The following is a 27,080-nucleotide window of genomic DNA, read 5'->3' as shown; positions in this document are numbered from 1 at the left end:
GGAATCTTGAATGGGGCAGGTTGGTTTGACTTCCTCCTCGGTCTTGGGTGATGAGCTCCAAAACAGTTAATCCCTGAGCTTGAACCCCAAATGGATCACATAGTCACAGAATCAAGTTTATTTCATTTTATTGTTTTTCTATCCATATCATTCAGGAGGCAGACATATGCCTCACAGCCTAGACATCTCTGGTTGTCAGACTCCAAGATTTGGAATGTGTCGGCAGGAAGAAAACACCTAGTGCTGGGTTCTCAGCAGCGTGTGCTAAGATACTCAAGGACCTGGAGGCCGCCATGGTCTCACCCAGTCACTGCTGTGGCTCAGGAACAAACATGTTTGCATGGGGAACATGTTAGATTTTATTCCAACTACTTCCTGATACTCTGTGCTTTAATTTCCTTCTGTCTTCATTCTGCATTTTGATCCTTGCTTTGGGGCCTTACTGCTCTTCCTTCCTTCCTTCCTTCCTTCCTTCCTTCCTTCCTTCCTTCCTTCCTTCCTTCCTTCCTTCCTCTCCTTCCTTCCTACCTTCCTTTGAAAAGGACAAACTACATTTTAGTGAGTTCGGTAACTCAGTGTTCTAAGTCACAAAAATATGTGAGTTTCTTGAACATAAACCATAAAATAAACTTTCTTGAGAAAAGTACATGGGAGGGGGATGGTATCAGATAGTTAAGAAAAGGTGCATGACAATTGCTCAGAATTAGCTGCTTTGATTTTATGTTTCTATTGTCTAATTTTGCTTTTTTGATAATTTCATACAAGTGTATAATACCTTCTGATTACTTCTCCCCAGTTATCTCCTTCCCATCCTAATCAACACCTAGTGCCCCATCACTACCATTCCTTTCCCCAGATTCACGACTTTGGGTGTTGTTTCATGATGCATTTGGCTTAACCAGGCTGTCTGTGTAGCCATTGGACTGGATGTACTCAGGAGTCTCATGGAGTCATCAGTGGAGACAGAGTGAAGGCAATTTCCCTTCTCCCTAAAACTATCAGCAACAAATAGGACCCTCCCCTATCCTAAGTCCATCTTCCATTTCATGTCTGACAATTGACAGACTCCTTCTTTTTTTGGATCCAGTGTAAGTACCTGCAGGTGCTGTGGGTTTGTGACTACAATGGCCAGGTCCTGCTCAGGGGATGATACGTTGCAGCTTTGTTATTGTCTGATTCCTACATTCTTCTTGTTCCCATTTCTGAAATGTTTTCTGAGCCTTTGAGGGATGACATAAATAATGTATTTAGCATTGATCACTAATTTATTACTTACTCTCAGTGCCTTGAACAACCACAAAACTATACTCATGACCAATAAAATTTTCTATCTATCTATCTATCTATCTATCTATCTATCTATCTATCTATCTATCTATTTATCTACCTACCTACCTATCTATCTATCTATCTATCATCTATCTATCATCTATCTATCTATCATCTATCTATCTATCTATCTATCATCTATCTATCTAACATCTATCTATCTATCTATCATCTATCTATTATCTATCTATCTATCTATCTATCTATCTATCTATCTATCTATCTATCATCATCTATCTATCTATCTATCATCCATCCATCCGTCTATCTATCTATCTATCTATCTATCTATCTATCTATCTATCTTCTATCTATCATCTATCTATTATATATATATATATATATATATATATATATATATATATATATATGCAAAAAATTGAAGGAAGATGCCCAGCATGGCTGGAAAACCTCTTCACAGAACCGATGGGGTATTAAACAAAAGATTCCTCCTTCTTCTTTTTCCCTGATAAATGTCTTATTATCTATCCCAGGTTGGCTTTGAACTTGTAACTTTCTTGCTTCAGTTTATCACCTGTTGAGATTGCAGACATGTGTCTGTCACCTTGCCTGTCTTTGAGTAGTATTTTCTATGTATTTTGTTTGTTTGATTGTGTGTGTGTGTGTGTGTGTGTGTGTGTGTATGTGTGTTTTAATTTTGGTTTTTGGTTTTGTTTTCGAAGACAGTGTCTCGCTGTAGCTTTGGAGCTTGGCCTGGAACTCGCTCCGTAGACAAGACTGGCCTCGAACTCACAGAGATCAGCCTTTCTCTGTCCCCCAGTCCTGGGATTAAAAGTGTGTGGTACCACTGCTCGGCTGGTATTTTCTATGTTAAATCATTAATTTCTCCAAAAGAAACCTAGAGAAGGCAACTAAATACAAGGAAGGTAATATTTGATATTTAACCAGTTCAGTACTGAGAAGCTAGAGGCTCCTGCTAGTTTGGGACATTGTCCTGCCAAATGCTGCAGATGATAGAATAGCTCATCTCTGAAGCTCTTTGTGATTTCATGAGTGAGGTAATATACACACCAAAGATTATCTATCATTGTGAGTCTCCGACTTTCTCTATGAGGTGATTTTCCTTCAAATAATTTTAGTAGGCATATCACCACAGATTAAGTTTTGATGTATTTTGTCCAATTAAAAATAATACACTGGAGCGCCTTGATGTTCAATGTTCTCCTTGTCCTCCAAGGGTTCCTTTTTGATCCTTGAAAGTTGTTTTACAAAAACCACTAGAACTCTGTGTGGTGTTTCAGGAGTCAGAAGAGCTAGACAGCAACTGCTTCAGTAAATGCCCACTTAACTTGCTCAGACCTGGGCACTGCAAGGGTATTCGTTTAATAGATTACTCCACTCATGAGTGCCTCAAGACACATGTATCTGAACTTCTCATATTTCGGTAGGAGCTCTGTGATTACAGATGTGTTCTACTGTTCCTGGCTTTACCTTTACCTGGGCTTTGGGTATTAAAACTCAGTCCATCATTCTTGTATCAGCAAGTGCTTTACTCACCAAATCATCTCCCTGGTTGCATAATTTTTAATATGCTATAGAAATTCCACATGTACATGCTGCTGCTTTAGAGACTGCTGAAGGAAAGTGATATATAAATCCAGAAATTCAATTAATCTGACAACCTGCTCTACGGGTGCCAAATGCATGGATCAAATATTCAAAAGGAATGATATCTGTCTAAGTGAGCTCTTGTAGGCTCAGGCAGGAGTATATCACTTTGAAAACAGGTCTGGGCTATGGAGTGAGTTCAAAAATCACTCCGGGAAACTTAGTGAAACTTTGTATTAAAACAAATGACATAAGACTGGGATATAACTCAGTGGGAGAGTACTGACTATCTCGTGTAAATTCCCAGTACATGTGTGCATGAATGCACACACACATGCATACACCTTAGTTCTGTACTTGGACATGTAAAGACAGCTTTTTCTTGTTATTATTTTCTAAACAATATAGTATAATTTTACTCTTATAGCAAAATAGAAGGTGTGCATAAGTTACATGTAAACACTGTTCCTTTTATAGGAACTGAATATCTAGATTTTGGCATTTATTAGAAGCCCTATAACCAATTACCCATAGTAAGCAGGGATGACTAGTGAATCTTACTACAGTAGAACAAAGAGTTTACAGGGAGAGGAAAAGCCTGGGGTAGAGAGGTCACAGGGAAGCTTCTTGCCAACAGGTAGATTCTTGTTGAATGGGTAAGCTAGTCATTGATGTTATAGGGAAGAAAGCATAAGAATGTGGTTTCACTATTAGTGAAAAAATACAATTTATACAAATTAAGTTCTACTAAGAGCAACTTTTTACATGTATTATATACATGCATTATATGTGTAGCTATCTTGTGTTCATAATTAATGCTTTTTTCCCTTCTTGTTTTACTTTTAATTGCAAAGATCAGTAACTATTCCTACTTTAGATCAAGTCCAGGGAACAAACTTAGAGTAAAAAAAATATTTTTGAAGTGCCAGTTACTTAGCATGGACAAGGCCCTGTGTTGACCCTCAGCCACATATAAATTGGGTGTGAGGGTATACTTCTGCAGTTCTTAGCGTCAACATATAAACTGGGTGTGAGGGTATACTTCTGCAGTTCTTAGCGTCCACATATAAACTGGGTGTGAGGGTATACTTCTGCAGTTCTTAGCGTCCACATATAAACTGGGTGTGAGGGTATACTTCTGCAGTTCTTAGCGTCCACATCTAAACTGGGTGTGAGGGTATACTTCTGCAGTTCTTAGCGTCAACATATAAACTGGGTGTGAGGGTATACTTCTGCAGTTCTTAGCGTCCACATATAAACTGGGTGTGAGGGTATACTTCTGCAGTTCTTAGCGTCCACATATAAACTGGGTGTGAGGGTATACTTCTGTAGTTCTTAGCGTCCACATCTAAACTGGTGTGGGGGTATACTTCTGCAGTTCTTAGCGTCCACATATAAACTGGGTGTGAGGGTATACTTCTGCAGTTCTTAGCGTCCACATATAAACTGGGTGTGGAGGTATACTTCTGCAGTTCTAAGCATTCAGAAGGGGAAAGCTAGAGGATCAGAAGTTCAAGGTCATCTTTTACTATGTGGTGAGTCTGTGGCAAACTTCAGACGATAAAACAAATTTTTAAAAAATCCCCAAAGCATGTATGCATCTCCCTTGTGTGAGTTGTTTTTATCCTTCTCATTAGGTCAGGACAATTCCTTCTCTATCTTGTGTTCCCTCGCCTTCTATGTATCAGTAGCTATTCATTCACAGGCCTTTTCAAGATCTGCGATCTTAACTAGCTCATGGCCCTTGCGTGCTAGCTGGTTTGCTGCCTACCTCCAGGCTATATTTTGTCCTGAGTCCCCCCCCCCCCACCCCATAGCTCTCTCACCCTGTTTCCTGGATGTTGGGAGTTGCATGTTCCCTCCCATGATACTCTATTCTCTTCTCACACAGATACAGAAGCATTGAGATCAAGTGTCTATAGACTGGAACGCTCAAAAATCTGAGCCAAAATAAGCCCTTTCTCTCTTGTGTGTTTTTGCTGGTTTTTTTCGTCACAGCGATGAAAACTACCAGAGAAAACTATGGAAGATGGGCTCTACTCCTAGTTCTTTGAGATCATTTCTGTCTCATCCATTTACATCTCTGTCTCTTACGTTCTTATGGAAGGTGCTAGTTTTTCACCTAGCTCGCTCCTTTGTTGTGACTCCTGTTATCCAAATGAAGATTCAAGTGAAGATGTAAACAACAGACTTAAGGAATCATTTGCCATCAGTGGCTATTTGTACATAGTCTAAGGATAACCTAGGGAACGTACACCGGACTCAGCTGTGTTGTGGACTTGACAAATTCCGCCTTTAATGCAGGACTCTGTTAACCTCATCTCCGGGGCTTCATGATGTCTTCAGCTGCCCACTGCTTTCAGAAAGTCCCATGAAAGCAAATTCTATTAGGGGGTTGGAGGTTAATGCGTTTCCTCTCCAAGACCATTCTCTTTTCAGAGAAAAAAGAAAAGTAATGCCTTATTAATGGTAAGATTTCAGGAGGAGGTGAAAGGGGTGTCTTGAGTGAAGTGGACATTTGCCGGCACTTCCAGCAACAGCAGCAGCAGCAGCAGCAGCAGCAGCAGCATCTTCAAGGCTTGTTCCAAATGCCTTGGCCGGAAGAGTGGATCAGATGCCCAGTGACATTTCCTTGGTTGTGTTTTTCGCACTTCACTCACTCTGCTTTGCTCACTGCTACTTAAAGATAAAGCCCATCACTCCCCCTTTCCCCTACCCGTCTGACTCACCCATGCCCATTCTTGTCATGTACTGCATTCCATGCAGCGTTCTGAATAAGACTGTGAACTCCAGAAATTGATTTCTCAGGCCACCCTCTCTTATTTAGTGTATGCTTCTATTTAATTAACATCCCACATGTTAGAAGGATTTAAAGATGCAAAAGACTTTGGTTAGAACACAGTACTACAACTTATGATGCCATATAAGTAAATAATACCAACTTTTCATATGTTACTTATTAAGAATAATAAGCTTTTAGATACTACCAATGCATGCAAATGCTCATTTTTTGATGGATGCAAATGTTGATGTTTGCATACATTAAAATTACTGAATTATTACAATAGCTCTTTGGAGATGGTTACTATTGAAATTTTGAAATTTATGTCCTGGAAATGCTGAAGCATGCATGGGCAGGTCATATATGGTGGTTCTATTGAACTTAAGTCTAAGGGTTTCATAGTCTAAGTTGATGAGGAAGACTGAACAGGTCTCTTCCTCAATAGGGTACCAAATCTCTCTACTGATGGTTGTAAGCCAACATATGATTGCTGGGAATTGAACTCAGGACCTTTGAAAGAGCAGGCAGTGCTCCTAACTGTTGAGCCATCTCTCCCGTCCCCAATAGTTAACTGTTATTCATTTCTAGCTTCAAGAAAAGGGAACCAATGGACCGAGCAAGTAACTGACTTGCTCCAAATCCCACAGACACTAAGCAGGCAAGTGCCTGTTTCTCACCATTTTAGCAGGTAACCTCTCTTAAAAACAGAGTGTTTAGTCTATGAGAATGGAAGAAGTAGTGAGAGAATCTCCTTTGCACAGTATAAATACAAGATAAAACAAAAGTCAGATTAAGACTCTGTCATGCAAGGCAGGAGGAAATGGATTATCCCCACAATAATACAAAACCCAGGCTAGATTTACAGACCCATAACACAGAATTGGCTATCCATGGTGGCCCCTCCCTGTACAGTCAATGGGAATTGGAGCAGGGACAGGCCAGGAATTAGCAGATTGTTAGAGTCACCATGAAGTAGATCAAAGCCTTGACTAGATTTCACAGGATCAACTCTACTGTTTTTTTTAAATTCACTACATTTACTGTTATGAGATATTATGTCCTGAATTAAAGGAAATATTCACTTCAGAATTTAATTTCCCTTTGACCAAAAGGTGAGTATATTTGATGAAGCAGCATTTTTTTTTATTAATGATGTAAAATACAGAAAAAGTGGGTTGCATAGAAGGAACCTGAGAAGTTGATAACAGAACTGAACTAATTCCATTGATCAAATGGTGGCTAAAACCAGATACTTAGACTAGTAAAGGAGCAGCTGGTTCCTGAGCAACACTTTCACGATGCAGGGCAGTCTGTCTATTAGTTCAGCTTCACCTAATGACCTTGTTCTGGATACGGCCTCATTTCCTTTCTTGTCAGCTCCTTTGGAGGGTGGTGTCTCCTTCCCTGCCTTCCAATGCCTTTATGCCTAAAAGTCAGTATTGGTGAAAATGTGTCTGCAGATGAGACAGGTTTTAAATGGTTCCATAGCAAGGGCTTTCTCTTCCGCTACAGTAATACACTTGTAAGAGAAATCAGATTGGGAAAGGAGAAAGCTGTTGGGGAAAAATTCTGTTAAGCAGATGTCTACTCAGATAACTGAGAATATGAAAAATGTTTTGACATGAAGCTTGAGATTATGAAAGAGTGCTGATTCATATTGTTCTAGAATCACCAAATGTTATGCTATAAGGAACCTGAAGGATCTTATAGTATGAACCCCACATTTTGATGCGAACCAAGACAATCAAATAACAAATGGCTCAAGGATACAGCCTTTTGGAGGCATTAGCTACTTTTGGCTTTCTTCTGGACATTTTACTATGAAATGCCATCATGTATAGTCATTTCTGGGTATCTATGGTGACTTGCTCATGTTGTGTTTGCTCATAACTGATGCCCATCCTCCTGTATATTTTCAATTATCTTTAGGTACTACATATCTACACTCAAGATGCTCAGGTAGAGGGATCACAAGTTCAAGGCTAGCCTGTACCAGACAATGAAGCCGTGTCTCAAGGAACCAAACTTGAGTAAATTAAAATGGATTACTATTTGTAAGATCTGATGTGATATAAAAGCTATGCAAATTGTTATTCCCTGTATTTTAAGGAATCCAGACAGGAAAGAGTCACAGCATCTGTGATACACTCAAACATTATCAAAATGTTACTCTGCAAGACACGAGACCTTTGCTTCCCTGAGCGTTAACACCTTCTACTCCCTCTTAGACACTCAAGGCTTGCATTGGTCATTGAGTTGATATTATAGAGGCATGTTTGGGGGTTGAATTGAGTTTTTGGAGACACAATTTTACATTGGTGAAGGTGAGAAGCAGCATAGGGAACAGCAGAGTTGTAAGAAGAGTAAAGAAGGCACTATTTCTATAAATTTTCCCATTCCTTCACTGTTTTCCAATCAGCAAAGTGCTTACCTTCCTTGACCAAACCATGCTTTGGTTTCTTTTTATTTTTAACTTCAGTGACAGGAATTTCAGACAGAAACTGTTTAATCAACTTTTATTTACCATTATTTTCACATCAAAATGCCGCCTGTCCTTGGCTTGCTGTGCCAGAAACAGACAAACACCTTTGTGTCCTTTTACAGTGCCAGGATTTATTGAATAATGATGCATTGATAAGCCATGCAAAGACTTCAGTGACAGTGATTTGTTAGACAATCCCATTTACCTAGGTAATCTGGAAGCAGTCAATGCAGGTTCTTACTTATTCTGATCTTATTCCAAGTCTTATTTCAATCAACTTAATGATATCAACTACCATATCATACATCATGCAGCATGCAATAAACCTCTCTCCCCTCTGTCTGTCTATCTTTATAGATGTGGGTTACAGAGTGAATGCGAGTTAAAGAAGTGATAGTAGAGTTCTATAACCACTTTTAGAAATAATAGGATAAATTCTATTTGCGTTAATATGTATGCAAATAAAATCTGTGTTGATAAGAGAAAACTCTCAGCCAGGAGGTGGTGGTACATGCCTTTAATTTCGGCACTCCAGGAGGCAGAGGAAGGTGGATCTCTGTGAGTTCGATGTCAGCCTGGTCTACAAGAGCTAGTTCCAGGACAAGCACCAAAGCTACATGGAGAGACCCTGTCTCAAAAAACCAAAAAAGAAAAGAAAAAAAAAGGAATCTCAAATCACTGTCTAGGAAGAAACTGCTGCTTTAAAGTCAGGATCGAGAGCAAAGATGTAGCCTGCTGCAGAGACAAAAGGACTTGAGTCCACAACAGACATAGCTTGGATAGGTCCAGACAGGTGAGCCCTTGGGCAGGCACATAGTAGTTGTATAACCCATGTGTATACTGGGGATCAAGGCCAGTTTAAGGCCCAGAACAGTCAGGAATTCAATCCTGGACATGCACACTGTGTGTGCAGACCAGTCAGTGAGGCAGTGCTGTCCATCTCAGCTCCAGTTATCCAGCATTTTATAGGCTCCAGGGGAGAGAGTTCTGCCCCTTTCTTGGTCTTCTCTATCTGAAAAAAAAACCTAGGACCTATTTTTTTTCCTAATGAAATTAACACATCTGTGTGTCTCTATCACCTCAATTCACCCCAATAAACTTATTGTGATTTCAAAGTAGAAATCTGCTAATTCAATCCAAGTATACAGATATGGCAGGACATAAGCTATGGCTTAAGGGTAATCTCAATACTACTAGTTATGTTTTATTTAGGAAGAAAATTAGCTATCTGTGCTTGATAATATTTAAATATGTTTATGCTGATTCAAGCTAAGCAGGAGTTAACTGCAGTGAGATATGCGCATCTTGGTTGCAAACAAGCTTCTTCCCTATGTGGGAAAGAGATGGCCAGGCAAGCAGTCTAGACATAGGGAATTTACAAAGATAGAGATAGACAGTAACAACAAAGATAAACAGTTAAAATGGGCAGAGACAGAGACAGAAATGGAGATAGATAGATGATAGGTAGATATGTAGATAGATTCATAGATAGATAGAGCTTTAAAAAATAGAGAAGATATACCAAAATTTCAGGCGAAAACTGCTAATTTCAATCCAAGTATAGCAGGAAGTAGCGCATAGCCTATAGGTAACATTACTTTAAGTCAATTACAATAATATTAGTTACATTTCCTTTAAGAATAAAATTTGTTATCTAGGCATGATTAGAGGTTAATTTCTCTTATACAAATTTTTCCATGGAGTCCTGTAGTAGTTGTGCTGGACTAGATATGGTCTTCAGTTCCCACCCTATACAATGCAATTTAAAAGTTATTTTCTTAACAACAATAATCATAAATTATTGTAAATTATAAAAAATATAACCATGTATAATCATATCACACAAAAATTCAGCTATATTTTATGTATTCTTCAAATCTTCTGTATGTACATAGGCTTATAATGAGCTTTTGTTGTACAAAGTATTTTGGCCATTTTTAAGATTTAACAGTATGGAATAAATACTTTCCTTGTTACTTAATACAATTCTGCATTACCCTAGAGATGTAAGTGTTATCTTCATGTACATAGCGCTTATTTAGCCAATCTCCTATTGTTGACATTCTTTTTGTTTTTGCTTATTATTACTCCCGCCTATGCACTGTAATAAAGAGTTTAGATGATAAAGTTAGTTTCTGAGTCAAAGGCTATGCAGATGATCTAACACAGTTTCAATGACGTGCAGCGTTGTTATCAAAACTTTCACTAAAGAGTAGGAATTATTTACTTACCACGGCATGAACTCTTGGCAATGCTTAGGATTATTGAACAGTTTGTATAGTTTCATTTTGTGTGTGTGTGTGTGTGTGTGTGTGTTATGCATTTTGGGACAAGTTTGTAGAACCTGCTGCTGGATGCAGCATTCCCAGTTTTGATTGTTTCTGGATACGGCAGATCTCAGGAAAACAGGCAGGTGTGAAGAAGGCTGCCCATGAGAACCTGTTCCTTCCATATGGAATCTTTGAAACAGAAAGCTTGCTTTTTTTTCAATTTAAAGAATGATGATTCATTTGTATTTTTATCCTTCTTACATTTTGCTTTCTCTTAACTTCTTTTTCATAGTCACCTGAAGTTACAGATACATTGGGCCTCTTTTTAGAACTCTTTAACATAGACGTAGGGAAGCCTGATAGCTGTCCCTTGAAGACTCAGTGACAGACTCACTGTAGACAGAATTTAAATGTGTTCTTTTGTTTGTTTGCTTTTGTTTTGTTTTGCTAGATAGGTTTTCTCTGTGTAAGAGCCTTGACTGTCCTGGAACTCACTCTGTAGACCAGCCTAACCTTAAATTCACAGAGATCCACCTGCCTCTGTCTCCTAAATGCTGGGATTAAAGGCGTGCGCTGCCACCACCTGGCTTAAATGTATTTCTAAAATATAAATATAAAATGCCCCAAAGTGAAAAAGACAAGGGCATCAAAATATCACAAGGAAAACTTGGCACATAAAACCATGAGTGCAAAGTCAATTTCTGAAGTTAGAAACAACCATGAGCTTGGGTTTGTAAATAGGATCAAGAAAGTCAAAGATTCTGAAGCTCTTGGTCAATGTTAATGCTGTATGCTATTTTTAGATTCTACAACTGTAGAGAGACATGGATAGAGAAGCTTGCAGTATTCTTTCCTTTTTTGAGAGACTTACATTTTTCATTGTGTGTGTGTGTCTGTGTCTGTGTGTGTACATACACATGAATGCAGGTACCTGGGGAGGCCGGCAGAGCACACTAGGAACCTGGAGCTGGAATTACAAGTGGTTGTAAGTTGCTTGAAGTGGGTGCTGGGAACTAAACTCAGGTACTTAGCAAGAACAGTATTTGCTGTGCTCTTAAGTGCTGAACCATCTCTCTAGTCTCTAGTGCATTTTCTTGCATTCTAGAAAATTTACATTCATTAGCACACTATTTAATATACCCAAGAAGGCTTTGTGATATATATTATAACCTCCATTTTACTCAAGAGGCACCCAGGGCTATCAAAGGAAAATTCCTTAAGGTTATCTAGTGCCCAGTAAACAGGATTGAAACAGGTTGCTTTGCCTCCTGGATCATACTCTTAACCACTCAGTTGTTAGGAGCAGTAAGACACCATGGGGCACAAAGCCAAGTACCACATTTTCTTAGTCCCATGCCATAAAGAAAGCAACTACATCATGATAAATCTCTTTGATGCTTTTCTTGCAGCTTTTTAAACAGGAGCTTGGGAATTGCTGGTAAAAGCTCTGTCCTTTGGGACTGTCCTGTTTACAGCAATTCCTTCAATGACCTTGTGTATCAGTTTCTGTACAGGCTGTCACCTGAATGTCCTAAGGCAGGGGATGACTCACTCACTGATGGCCAGACCCAGGATGCTGATGTGTTTGAGGACTCAGCAGGTGTCTGGACAGAGGCAAAGGAACCATCCTATTTGCTAGGGAGCCAAATGACTTCCAAGGTCCAGGGAAAGGTTGAAGTAGCAGAGGTCATTTTTCTACTGAGAGACAACAAAGATGAACAACGATGACTTCTTGAGTGCCTTTTTCCCCACATCGACCCGGCTGACACCTGCCTCCATACAGAATGAAGACAGAATGAATGTGGACTTTTATTGGATGAAATTTAGATTAGAAGGAAGAATTTCCCGAGAGGGATAGATGTTCCACTGTGGATTTCTACAATATGCTGTGAAATCATATTATAATTCTTTTTAAAATGGAACAGTATCAGTATTTGCCAAGTGTGTCTCAAGAAGCTATCTGTTGACTGGAACTGTATATACAGACTAGACTAGAAAGGCAGGCACCCTCAGGTGGCCCTATGGCTGCACGAAGCAAGTATGCCTAGGATATTAGGGTAGTGTTTTTTCCAAGGCTAAAGCCTTTACTTCTATATGAGGTAGAAAAAATAGTCCCATGTTTGCCTTGAAGAATTGATGTGTAGATGTGTAAATAAGCAATGGTAAACATGGTTGTTTGACCAAGGTTTAAAAATGCCAAATAACAGTATTCTAATTAAATTGATTAATCATTTTTTTCTTTTGTGTGTGTATGTGTACGTTTGTATGTGTGGGTGTACATGCACATGTGGATGTATTTGAAGGTCTGAGATTGACGTTGAAAATCATCCTTCACTACATTTACCTTATTCAATGAGGGAAGGCCTCTCAGTCAAACCCAGAGCTTGCCCTTCGGTCAGACTTACTGGGTGACTCTCTTGGGGATTCCCTGTCTCCACCTGCAGAGACTGGAATTTCAGGGAGGTTTCCTTTTTACCAAGCGTTTACAAAGATTCTAGGGATCAGAACTCTAGCCTTCTTGCTTGTAAGGCAACTGCTTCCACTCTGAGTCATCTCCCCGGCCCCAGCGACAGCATTTCAACAGAAATAGCATTGAAAAACAAGAAAAGTATTTAAAGTGGTAGATACTCCTGTCTATTCAAAGGCAACATGAAGAATATTAGCACACAATATTATCCTATCTGACTGCTTTAAAATCATATGTATGTTAGAATATCTAGAGTTAGATGTAGCCATTGGTTTTTCCTTCTTTGGATAGTTCCAATGTTTATGCCCATTGTCAGTACTTTTCCTAATGTTACTATTGTATAGATAATACAGCCCAATCACATTGTCTTGAAATTCTTTTGTTATTCAATACTGAGGATTTCTCAGTGAGTCCCGTGCCCTTTCTAAGTGCTGTTATCAGCTGATGGGATGCTTAGTTTATAGCACATCTTCTTTTACTCTGTGACTCTTCTGTCTTATGGCTGAGTTAGACTAGTCTTTCTGATATGAATTTTCTATTCTATGGGCTATTCTTCCATTTGCCTCTTACTCTCTAGGTTTTAGACAACATTGTACCAGGAACAAAGTCTGTCATAAAATCTGTTATGTTGCAGGAACATATAGCACATTTTTATGCTGTAATCTTATGCCAGATGCCTCACTAGAGAGTGTCACAGGACATCAATCTATAAACGACCATGAGATGCTTGCTCCAGAATGACTCCCCACTGCTTCTAGAAGTATCACTTGCAGCTTCACATCCATTTCCAATCCCCTTGAATGTCATCCCTTCCTTACCCTCTTACAGGGTCAGTTTCATCCCTCCTTTTCCCAATCGGTTTTCTCTAGTTCTCCCTGCTCATTTTCCCCAAATCTATTACTGCTTCATTTTTTTTTTATCTAGCGTATTCAGCTTAGTTCTGTATTTTGTGCACCTGAGCACCTCCATGGCTAATTGTGAGTTTGTGTAGGGAACCATACAGCATGGTCGTTATGAGCAAGAATTTCTCAAGTGTTAAAGCTTAGATGCACCAATGGGTTGTCCTGGGAAAACTGTTTAATCTGTCTGAGCTTCCGAGTCTGCACTGGTAAAAGGGGGCATGTGGCTTACATGAGGTTTGCTTCAGTGGATATGTTAATATTTAGCTGTTTAGTCCAGCATTAGACGCAGCAAATATATATCAGATTGAAAGATAATCCAGTATATGATCTTTCTTGGCAACCCTTAAAGGGCAGAACAAAGCATTTTTAAGTTGAAAGTTTAATAAAATACTCACCAGTAGGATGACAACAAAATGCACAGCTTTTATTAGCTGCAAGTATTCAAAATCATACTTTTTACTATTTAAGTGTTTTAGTATAAATTATTTTCACATATTCATAACTTTTCCGTAGGGCTAGATCCTGAGAAGTACTGAAATAAACTCTTCAATACCTGGGAAGCCCAGTGGAGGGCAGAGGGCAGGATGGTGGTTTAAGGCAGGCAGAGGGCAGAGTCACTGGCTGAATGTCTTGTTCTCACTCTGGCAGTGTTCACGGCCCGGCAGACAGCTCACCCAGTCTCCCTTCTGTGGCAGCAACACTTGTGATGTTTTAAGACTCAGAACAAGTAGTGCATATTTTATGCATTGTTCTGACCTTTAGTCCTGGGCATCTGCACTGCAGGCTTACACTTGCACTTCTCAGGCTGTTGTTTCAATTGCTTGTAATAAATAGAAGGTAACACAGTGAGAGCTTTAATGGGACGTGATTTTTCTTTGCCCTTTTCATGCCATTTGTATCTGATTCTCAATAGGCTAATGGATATGATTGGATTCTTTCATTTCTTTTTCATTTATTCTTCTCTCATATACCACATCTTGACCACAGTTTCCCCTCCCTCCTCTCCTCACAATCTCTCTCGCCATCTCTCCTCTTCTGTAGATCAACTTCTCCTTTATTTCCCCTCAGAAAAGAGCAGACCTCCCAGGGATATCAACCAAACATGGCATAACAAGTTACAAAAAGACTAGGCATATATACTCATATCAAGGCAGACAAGGCAATACCGTAGGAGGAAAAAGGTCCCAAAAGCAGGCAAAAGAGTCACAGATGGCCCCTGTTCCCACTATTAGGAGTCCTGAATGAACACCAAGCTACTCAGCATAACATATATGCAGAGGACCTAGGTCCGACCTATGCAGGCTTCCTGATTATCACTTCAGTCTCTATGAGTCCCTATGAGCCCTGGTTAGTTGATTCTGTGGGCCATGTCCTTGTGGTGTCCTTGACTTCACTGGCTCCTCCAATCTTTTCTTTTCCTCTTTTTTAGGATTCCTCAAGCTCTGCCTAATGTTTAGCTGTGGTCTCTGTACCTGTGCCTATCAGTTGCTGGATAAAGTCTTTCTGATGATGATCATGCTAGGCTATGATTGCACTCTTGAGAGATCAATAAGATAATGTTTATGAGTACAAGTTTTAAACTATGAAGATTTGTAAAGGAAAATTTTGCTGTTGTATCTATGTAAATTTGTATGCAAGCTTGGAGACATCATGAAAGAAACAGGAAGTTTAAACACAGCCTGGTGCATAACTCCCAGCTCTCCATCAATTTATTAATAAATACTCATGCAGAATGTGTGCTGTACAAATTTAATTTAAACAGCAGGAATGCAGAGATAGGGGAGGATATCTGTGTAATGAAGCCAGCTTTGGCTACTTTGTGGTTCAAAGTCAACCAGAGCCACATAATGAGAACTTATCTCAACAAAACAAAACAAAATTGTATTCTAAACCACAGATCATATGAATAAAAAAATTATATGAGTGAAAATCATATGAATAAAAAATTGGAACAAGATCCCTGTACAATGAACTAACCAACACAGATATTACAATCAATTATTTAAACACCCATTGAATTGTGTGTCCATGTGTGTAGCAATCAAAAGGAGTCTAAGACTCAGGGAAGGTTAACAACTGTCTTAGTCTCTTTTCTAGTGCTGTGAAGAGACACCATGGCCAAGGCAACTATCATAAAAGAAAGCATTTACTTGAGGGCTTGCTTACTTTCAGAGGCTTAGTCTATTATCATGGTGGGAAACATGGAGGCAGGGAGCATGACAGCAGGCAGCAGAAGTGGTATTGTAGAAGGAACTAAGAACTACATCCTGATTTATAAGCTAAGAGAAAGAGGGAGGGAGAGAGAGAGACAGAGAGAGAGAGAGAGAGAGAGAGAGAGAGAGAGAGAGAGAGAGCGAGGCAGATAGAGAGAGATAGAGATAGATAGAGATCGCTCTCACGTCTCTCGCTCTCCTACGCTTTCGCTCGAGATCGTCGCTGCTCTATGATCTCTCCCTCTGCGCCCTCTCTCCTCTCTCTCTCTCTCTCGTCTCTAGCTCTCTCTCGCTCTCTTCATCTCGTCGCTCTATCGAGAGAGGCATGGGCTTTTTAAACTTCAAAACTCCCTCCCAATGGCACACTTCCTCTAATCAGGACACACCTCCTAATCCTTGTCATCCCATCAAAGAGTTCCATTCACCGGTGTCTAAGCTTTCAAATACATGGGGCCTTATAGGGACAATCTTATTCAAACCACCACCACAATCATTTAGTTCTTCCATAAGCAGGCTTCATGACCACTGAGAAATTTCACTGCTTGGTGCCTTAGTCTATTGTAAAGTGATGGGTTTGAGCTAAGCATGTCCATGGCTATAACTAGATTTAGAATGCAAGCATTTTCTTATTCTCATGCAAAGAACACCCTTGGTCACTTAATTTGCATGCATTTTGATGAAGGACTAAAATAATTTGGGGGGTTGGAGCCTAGGGTTTGGTGACACAGCAGTAAAGTTATCTGTCACACACTGCCATCTCCTGACAGACTGACAGTGACTTCTGCTGAGTCTATCCACAGTGTCATGAGGATTCCCTAAACTGTATTTCCTGAGAGTGGCATCTCACTTCCTTCTTTATGCCCCCTTTACAGATGAATAAGGCATCTGTTGGCTTTCTCTCTTAGAACCAGTCAGTGCTGCTTGTTTTGCTATGACCGGTTTCCACAGTCCAGGGTCCTGGAGTTCTCATAATGTGTTAATTCTTCCATTTGGTCATCTCTAAAGTAAACTAGGTAGGATATTTAAGTTGTCAAAGAACAAAAATATAATTTGATTACAAAATCTTATGAAAAAGGAGACAAGAAACCTTTTTTGTAAACATACAGGACAATCATTGCTTATGACATTTTCACAGATGTTAAAATTCAAGTTAAAAGTCCTTTCTGGAACAAATTATTTCATAATTACTTGACCAAATAATCGCTATATTTATCTGACATCCTATTTTTGTTTTAAAATATGGCCAAATTTTCTGAAAATATTTTAATCACATTCTCTGAGACTGAAGGCACGTATATTTTTGCTAATTCTAAATATTATTATTAATTATTGTTATTATTAATTTTGTTGTTGTTTTTTTCAGACTCCATAGCCCTGACTGTCCTGAAACTTGCTATATATTTTAGGCTGGACTTGAATTCACAGAAATTCATTTTGCCTTCTGAGTGGTAGGATTAAAGGCATACAACACCATGTCTGACAATACTGAATATTATTAATGAAATACTGACTTTCTAATAAATAAAATAACTTGCCTTATTTTAATTGCACCATTTTAATAGTTAATAAGATCCAGTAATTTTTGTAAACTTTCTACCCACTGACTGCTTGTTTTTAAATTACTTGTTTATATCCCTGTACACTTCTCAATGGCCTGTCATAACAAATGCCCTTGAGTGAAATTCTCAGTAATGAATTTAAGTATATAAAACCCTTCTACTAAGCATGCATCACAGAACAAGTCATATGGTGATACTCTCAAGAAACTGATATTCTTGGTACAATAAAACATAAGCAAAAACATCAGATATAGACATTGGGATTAAAGTAGTGAACACGAGCAAAGTTTTCTGAGAGGGTAATTTAAGGTAATTAGGAGAGTTTTCAGACAAAGTGGAATATGATCAATAAGATTTTCTGCTAGAAGAGTGTCTGTTCAGATGCTGGAGAAAGGCTAGTGCCGAAAATGAATGTGTTTGGGGTATTCCAGGAAGAAAGAATTGGCTATGGTCGTAAGGAAGGTGAGGGAGGGAAAGTAGGAGGAGGCAGAGTTGGAGAAGGTGGAAGGACCCGCCTGGGTGTAGCATGGTGGTCTAGGTGAGCTTTTATTTTCCATTTAAGCATGTTGGAAAGACACTGGAGCTTTTTGTAAAGGAGTACTGCGGTATGAGCCACACTTTAACAGGGCACTAGGTGTGAAATGAACTACTGGGAACAAGAGTAGAAGCGAAGAGTCTAATCATGAGGCTAAGGCGGTTGCCTAGCTGAGAACTGAGAGTGCTTGTGAAGAGGATACTCTTGGCCACCCTCCCTGATTCCTTTTCTCTGGTTCACTGATTTCTGTCTTATTTAAAAGTTACAACCTAAGTAGACATCTGTTAATTTAAGCTATGACTTACCCCCTTTGGGAAGCATATTTGGTGATGGACGGACAAGAATTCCCTTGCTCCGAGGTGGGACTGAGCCTGTGGAATGAGGTTCTCCGTCACCTCCTGTGGGGACCAGCCTGAAACTAATTGTTAGTTGAGACAAGCTTCCTGCTTAATTAGCACTTGTCTCCTATCCTCCTCTGCATCTCTGCTCCTCTTGCCCTCCATCAGTTCTTTGAGCAAGAATCATTATGTCAGCCTCCTCCTTTAGGGAACAGGACATAAAGCATGGTTAAGAGACTGAAAGAGAGCAAAGAAACCGTTTTAAGAACACTCTGGAGATGAGAGCTCTAGAAATGGATCCTGTATTTGGTGAAAACACAGCTGCTAGACTAATTCCTCAATTTTGTTATTGAGAAAGTTGGTGGGGAGAAGCTAGAGTTTCTAATAGAAAGTACCTGGAAGAAGCATGTTTGCAAAATAGAGGAGGAATTCAATGTGTTGACTCTGAGCAGTCCACAGAAGGACTTGTCAGGCAGGCAAATGAATGTCACAGTTTTTTCTCTAAAGTATCTTTCAGCCTGAAGTTACAGTAGATGACTAAGCAGTCTCATTCATACAATACCTGAGGGCATATGCTGAGAGTGGTTCCTGAAGTGGGAGAGTCAACCACGAGTTTCCCATGATGGACTCCTAGCATGACGACATTCAGAGGATGAGCAGAGATGGAAAATAAAGCAAATGAACCAAGGAATGGTCTTTTAGTAGTGAGGGGACTAGAGAGTCTCAAGAGTCAGGAATATCAAAGGCTTTAAGGGATGTGTGGCCTTGAATACAGCAAGTTGCTGATTAAAATGAAGGTCATGGACTATAACAACAAGGTGTGATTAGTAACTCTAATAACAAAGGACTTTGGTGATGGTTGAATTTTGAGATGGTTGATGGATATATGTATGTCCAAATTCATGAAGTGAATTTAAACATTAAGTGTATGTAAACTTTTAACCAATAAAATGCAAATTACTTAATTAAAAACACAGAAAATAAGGAGAGAATGGGAAATTAAGAAGCAAATCTGTTGACCTATGCAGTTGTTTCTGTGGGGACCTGGAATAGTGGATGAAATAGTAACTTAGGTGGACAGTTAATCCAAGAACTATTTTTCTCTAGTTGACATATTAAAAGGTGCTCACAGAAGTTTCTGTCCTGCCTGGTCCTGCAGTTTTCAGTTCCAAAGAAACACACAGAGTTCTACATTAATTATACACTGGTTGGCCTATTAGCTCAGGCTTCTTATTAACTAATTCTTACATCTTAAATTAGTCCATAATTCTTGTCTGTGTTACCTTTTATCAGTGACACATTTTAATCTTGCTTCTTCTGTGTCTGGGTGACTACTGGAGACTGAGCCTTTCCTCTTCCCAGAATTCTCCTATTCTAATTGCTCCACCTACAGTTCCTGCTTGGCTACTGACCAATCAGCATTTTATTAAACCAATACAAGTGACAAATCTCTACAGGATACAAGACCATGTTCCACAGCAAAAAGGAAGAAATCCATTATCTAAGAAAGGGAGAAGCATCACAGTAGAAAATATTAGAATAGACAAGAAGCGATGGGAGCTGTTGACCTTGACAGGGGCTGGCTTTGTTCCTGAGCACTTGAGACGTGTTGGGAAGAACGGCAGAAAATAGGAGTGTCAGTGAGGAAAGATTTACAGATGTTGCAATCAGCAGTTGGATTAATTATTAACTTTCCTTCTGTGTCCTTGGTAAAATTTGAAATGAGGACCCCAGTTGATCAGGTAGTGGGAGAGTGCCCAGTTTAGAGATTTTGCAGAGCTTTTTTTATTCTGGTTTGAGTTTCTGTGTCTTGTAATCCAGATGAAACCAGTTGATCCCCATATTCCAATGAGATCAACTTTCCCACATGTTTAAAATATGGGACATGCATTATTAACCATGGCTGTAAAGTAGGGCATCAGTCCTTCATTTCGCAAACAATGTTCAACTGTGGATGGATGCTTAGCTCATGTAATTTCTGTTGGCTTTCACAGAATTGACTGCTGGCTGTATTTGATGCTTTTTACTTCACGGAGGTCTCCTTCTGACCCCAGTTAGATTTATGAATTATTGGGCAATACCCACACCCTTGCACGCACTTACCCCCAGACCCCCAAGTCCTCATTCCAATTGGCAGGGATGTGGCTGACACAGAGGTCTTGAACATCTGCTGGTTGTTTCTAAACAGGGAATTACGGTGAGAGTGGAATGGACGCTTTCAAAGAACTGGCTGCCCAGGAAGGCCTCTGCATCGCACACTCAGACAAAATCTACAGTAATGCAGGCGAGAAGAGCTTTGACCGGCTCCTGCGCAAGCTCCGGGAGCGACTTCCAAAGGCCAGGGTTGTGGTCTGCTTCTGCGAGGGCATGACGGTGCGGGGACTTCTGAGTGCCATGCGACGACTGGGTGTCGTGGGCGAGTTCTCACTCATTGGAAGGTAAATCTCTCATCTCTCTCTCCTCTCTCTCCCTCTCCCTCTCCCTCTCCCTCTCCCTCTCCCTCTCCCTCTCCCTCTCCCTCTCCCTCTCCCTCTCCCTCTCCCTCTCTCTCTCTCTCTCTCTCTCTCTCTCTCTCTCTCTCTCTCTCTCTCTCTCTCTCTCTCCAAATAGTTGTCACATATTTGAATCCTTTATACATAACCAAGCTTCTTGACTCCAGGTGAGCCGACCTGCTGGTGTGTCTTGCAGAGACAGAGGCATGCTGAGCATCATGGCTGGTAACAAGGTGATGAGACTCTTTAGAGACACAAAGTTGATTGCCGGCATGTCTCCTCATCCTGGCAAATAGTTCTTTGCTTTGACCTCTTCCAGATCCCAGCAAACAATACCCAGCATAGTACTGGTGAGTGGAGGGCAGTGACGGGAGCAGAAGATAGATATTAACAGCTGAAATTGAAAGATCTGACTAAATGGTCCTGTAGACATGCAGTATGCTGTGTGTATGCTCACACACACACGTGTGTGTGTGTGTGTGTGTGTACATGTGTGAAGGATATTTCATGGTGTTCCAGTGTGATTTTTGCAGATATCTTGTGATGGACTCAATGTCTCATCTCTGTCTTTGGAGGATATGGATGTGTGTGAATACCCATTCCCAGCATCCTTTATTTTTTTCCCACAGAGTTTTTGACCAAACAGATGCTTTGCTTACTTAGTTATCTTCTTAGTATTGCATGAATGAACTGCCATTTCCCCTACTGATTCTATCTCAGCAAAGGTACACCTGTCCTCAGTACTCTGACACTACTCCAGATTTTGTTGCCCCCTCTTTCCCCCACACCGGATGGAGTATGTTCATGCTGCTCCTACAGAACGACCTCAATTGCTGGCCCCTTCTCTTGGAAGCTGGGAAATGGTAGGAGCAGCATTGCCATGTTCCCAGCGGACTTTCTCTCACTATCATCTGGAATTAGTAGCCCGAGACCCTTCATTGGCTTGAGAAACAGGTAGGATAAAAATACAAACAAACAAGTGAAGAGACGTTGAGACACTCTCCAGAAATGGGAAAGCATGGTGGCCAGGTCACACTGGGATTTAAATCCCGGGAATTTGGGTAAGACTGGTACACATGTGCTCACGGTCATCACCTTGGCTTCTCCAGCATGATGCAGGAGTGTGAAACCACTTAAAATAGTCATAAGAAAGCAGGCCCTTTAAGGAGATGCATTTGAAGAAGATTCCTGTCTCCTTTAGGAGGGAAAGGATGTAAACAGCACTGTTGAAGTGTTACTCAGAATGCTGTTCTTAATATAAGCACCAGGGCAGATGGCACCCGCTAGTCACTCTTCAATTACTTCTATAAAATGCCTGTTACTGTTACTTTTTTTTTTTAAATAAAGAATGTTTACTTTAAAAAATCTGATGTTTTCCATTTCAAAAGCAACGATACTCAAGTCTCTTTAATATCTTGGGGGTGATCTACCTCAGTTTAAGAAATCTTGAACAGATGTGCCAGATGTGAGCTTTGGGGTACGCGGACTAACTGCTTAAGGAGGAGGATGCTCTGATGTGCTGCTCTAAGTGCAGTGTGAATCCATTCTGTCACTGTTGTTCAAAAACCGGAGAAGGTGGTGAAATGACACTTCAGACTTGGTGGCTCTAGTTTGTATGCTAACAAGGAAACTAAGCTTATGTAAGCAGTTCGGAGAGTCTCGTAGGCACCGACTCGTGGAGAGGTCAGCTACTTGCCCTTGCACTTCTTTCATTTCTCCTATTGTCTACCTGCCCACACCACGCTGGGTTCTATTGTTCCACCCCTAGCAACTGTTGCCCAAACGAGTACCCACATTGCTAAGAACACTGTTTCCTGCACCAATGGCTGCTGCTCTTGAGACATGCATTCCTTGATGTGCCAAAACTGTAGCACACCCTGCCAAACGGAGGGAAATTATCTCTTTCTCTCTAGGCTGCCTTCTGTGAGGGTCTATCAAGCTGGTGTTGGCTCTTATTTCTATCTCTTAGCAGGTTTTGAAGAAAATAATATTTTATAGCTTTTGTTCATAATACTCCTTTAAGATCCAGGTATGAATCTACTGGGGGCTGAGCAAGGGACAATGTCGGTTATAATCATACGCATACTTGGGATCAGCCTTCCCCTCAGGTGGCCAGTTGTTCTTTCAGCGGGTTAGTTCTGTCCTGAGCTCTGCCAGTAGACACTGCCTGAACTTGGCTCCCTACTCAGCAGACATATCCAGAATGGATTCGGTGACTTCTAGGATACCATTTCAGCATATAAGGTCAGGAGTCACACATTTGGAGCTCATTTTCTTCCCTCTGACATGGTATGAGGCTAGATGCTGCTAGGCTCACAAGAGGACATTGTGTAGGTGACAATGGATAGGACCTCTTTTTATATAGGGAAAAGACAAATAACTTCTAGTGTGGATTGTACCAGGAGATAGTTCATTGTAAATAAGTAGAATTTCCTGAATTAAGATTGACATGCCCCCTCTTCCATGGCTCTCATTTCCCTTCACACTTCACCGTGTATCAGAAATATTTGCCCTTACTACCATCAAGCCATGTTATTTCAGGATTTCAAGATTTCTCATATTGCTACCCTCCTCCAAGTTGTGGTCTTCCTTCACTTAGCCTAGCACAGTAACCAGCCAACTGCCTCCCTACTCCTAGCCAGCTGTTCTCAGAACAATCTGAAAAACTGAAGTTAAGTGATGCCAGTCTTTACATCTCCTGAACAATACCTTAAAATGCATCCTAGCATCTTGCATAACAAAGTCCACGCAAAACTCCCCAATCCTATCATTACAGTCAAGTCTTTAAGCAGATGTTCTTTAAGCAGATGTTAAGCTTTAATAAGCCAATTATGAACTGAAAATCTGTAATCCTGGATTTCATTAAATGCACTGTCTTAGTTATGTTTTATTTCTCAGAGATACTGGGACCAAGGCAACTTGCAAAATAAAGAAATTAACTGATGGTATCAGTTCTAGAGAGTTGAGTCCATGATTATCATGGTGGGGAACATGGCAATGGTAGTAGAAGGGTAGAAATGGCTAAGAGCTTACACCTGATACACAAGCACTAGGCAGAGAGACAATAAGATAAATGTCAGATTTTTGAAATCTCAAAGCCCACCCACTACCAACACACCTCCTTCAAAAAGGCCACACCTCCTAATTTTTTCCAAACCATTCCAATCACTGGGAAACAAATATTCAAATATACGAGCCCACTGGGAGCCATTCTTACTCATATGCTGCCGCAGAAGGAAACTTCTCAGATGATGACTCAGTAAGACATTGATCTATGAGTATATCAGAATGTCAGTATGAGTCACTTTGTTTCTACTTTTTTTTTTATAATAGTAATAATTGAGTTTACTATAGGTCCCTATGCTTTCTAGTTTCAGGGTCTTGCTCACCTAAGCAGTATTGGGTATGGATTCTATCTCGTGGAGTGGTCCTTAAGTCACATCAGATATTAGTTAGCTTTTTCCATAAGTTTTGTGCCACCACTGCCCTAGCATATCTTGCAGCCAGACATTATTGCAGTTCATAGGGTTTGTGGCTCGGTTGATGTTTATGTTTCTCCTTTGGTAGTAAGCAGAGTGAGTACCTTCCTACACCAAACACTAGGACATAGGGCAAAGACTATGTAGATACCAGCTTATCTTCCCCACATTCAGTGAGCTGTGTAGGTGTTGTCTTCAGCAATGGGACTTGGATGTCATTTTATGGAGAGCAATCTATGGTCTAGGCAACAGGCTGGGTTGTTTGGGGGTTCCCATGAGACCTCTTTGGCCAACAATCAATGAGATGTAATGCAATCCCAGTATTTGATGCTTCATTTGGTAACAAGATATAGTTTCTACTGAATGTATCACCCTTTCAGCCTAGAAAATGAAAAAGAAAATTAAAAGTCAAATTATCATACATTTGGGAATTGTTCATAATGGAAAAATAAACTATATTGCAAAAATTAGAACTTTAAAAGGGATTTCTTAAAGTTAATAAAATATTCTATAACCAGAGAATGTGAGATAATGGGAAAATGGAACAAAACAAACTCCAGCCCAGAGTCATGGCTCTGCCATGAAGTACTCACATGACCTTGGTTACTCAGTGATTCACCCTAAGACCATAAAGACAGTTTTTCTTTCTGCAAAAATGAAATATTTGGCTCTAGATCTTCATTAGGTATTTTTACAATCTTAGAATTTATAAGATATTCAGATAGTATAATGAACACATGATCAATAGGATACATTTATGGGTTCATTTTATCTAATCTGAGTCATGAATTGGTGTTGTTCAATCTACATTGTCTCATCAGTCACCTTGCCAAACCCAGAACTGATTGAACGAGCTCAGTGTTTTCATCTGTGGTCCTGAATCCAGCCTTCAGGCTTGCAGGAGACTCAAACGTTGGACCAGTAGGCATGACATCACCATCAAGTAGCCTAAGTTTGTTCATATTAATCATCCTGCAATGTATCTTTGGCTGTACCAAATTATTATTTTAAGATTGTTCTTAGGATTATGCTCACCGTAACTACAGTGATCATTTTAATGATGGTAATAATGTATATGTGTTTGGATGTATTGCCTGCTAGGCATTCTACATGCATTGTGTATATCAGGTGACTTAATTTTCACCTCCATGTGATGAGAGGGTAGGCATCTTACCTGCATGTTGCTTCATGGAGAATTTAAGTAATTTCTAAATGATACAGAGAGAAACAGTCTAGATTTGAACATCAGCATGAAGGCATCAGCTTCTGTGATTGTATTCAGTTACTTACACTATCAATCAGACTATGCTTGCCTTGTTTGAGTGGCATTGGTATCACCCCTTATTTTCCTGTCTGTTTGCTCCCTCTTCCTGACTTTAATATTAAATTCATCTTCTTCAGAAAAAATTAACTAAAGTTGCCATTCCACATGGGAAAATTTTTTACAATTCTGATTATATTATTTCTCTGAATCCCTTACATTTTTTCCAGCATTAACTATTTTAGATGATGATTTAACAAAGAGGATTATAATCTCTTTCAAAACTCATTCTATTTTTCTACCACAATACCTCTGTTTATCTATGGAACTGAACTTATACAGAAGCCAATACCTGTTTCTGCATACCCCTGTTTGTCCATGTAATCATCCTTATTCAGAAGCCTGTTTGGAATAAATGAGTCTCTGAAATCAAATTATTAAAATTCAAGTGATAAACTAATGGATTTGTTCTAACTCTTAGATTGTTTCTTTATCTGACAAAAGTAAATGCTAAAACAATATATACATGAATTCAAATACATCTCAGTAGAGCTATTGTTGGCTGAGTGTTTGACCTTTCTTCTTCTATTAGCATGCATCTCTATTCCTAACAAACCCCGTGAAGCTGGCTCAAAATACACATATGTTTAGATAATATCAAGTTCTAAACATGGTAAGTGGTAGTGATAGAATTTGAACTCACCACTATATCCTGTCACTGTAAAGTTATAGTAAATATTGAATTATAGCTGAAGTATCTATTTCCCATGAGAAAATTGTTTTAAATTTCTGATTACTTATTTCTTCCAATTATTTTTATTTATCTTCTAATATTAAATATTTTAGATGATGGTTTAAAAAGCATATAATAGTTTTTAAATCCTTCTGAAAAGAAAACAAAAGCAAAAAAAAAAACAAAGCACCTTTAAAGTTTCGCGTTGAAGCAGGCAAGTAGTTGATAGGCAAGTAGTTGAAGTAGTTGATAAATGATAACAGTTAGAGTAAATAGAATTCGCAGCTTTGCTTATTTCCTGTGTTTATCTCTTCTTCCTCCTGAAAACTGTTTTGTCTCCTTAACCAGTCATGTTCTAGCTTTCAGATTCATGGAGATAAAAAGGAGACCCTCTTTCCCCTGCCATACACACAGAGCAGGTATAGTCTCAGGAATCTCTGAAGTATGAATCTGGGTGGGATTCCGAAGGCTGACTATGGGATAGAGATGGCAATTTTTTTTCTGATTGACAGAACTATGGTGTGATGGCTGAATTGCTCCTAAGCTGGCTCCTGTCCACAGCTGAACCCAAGAGAGTCTTCTAGCTCTCATCGGATACTCCTTCAGCATCTCACAGAGGGACTGGAGAACCCATACCTACTTTTCAAATCAGCTTTATTTAAATTCACC

The 27,080-nt window shown here is 39.7% G+C and overlaps 1 protein-coding gene across 1 annotated transcript in view; it reads left to right on the top strand.

The window, feature by feature from the left end:
• Grm1 (glutamate metabotropic receptor 1) overlaps nt 1-27,080 on the top strand; it is a 374,992-nt gene that overhangs the window by 97,177 nt on the left and 250,735 nt on the right. Inside the window, exon 2 of the mRNA XM_038340100.1 lies at nt 20,635-20,884. Coding sequence (XP_038196028.1) covers nt 20,635-20,884 — 250 coding nt within the window. The remainder of the gene's footprint in view (nt 1-20,634; nt 20,885-27,080) is intronic.

This window comes from Arvicola amphibius, chromosome 8 (genome assembly GCF_903992535.2).
Source record: "Arvicola amphibius chromosome 8, mArvAmp1.2, whole genome shotgun sequence".
Lineage (NCBI taxonomy): Eukaryota > Metazoa > Chordata > Mammalia > Rodentia > Cricetidae > Arvicola > Arvicola amphibius.
The sequence above is the reverse complement of the archived record's forward strand: the minus strand, read 5'-3'. Positions and strand labels throughout refer to the sequence as shown.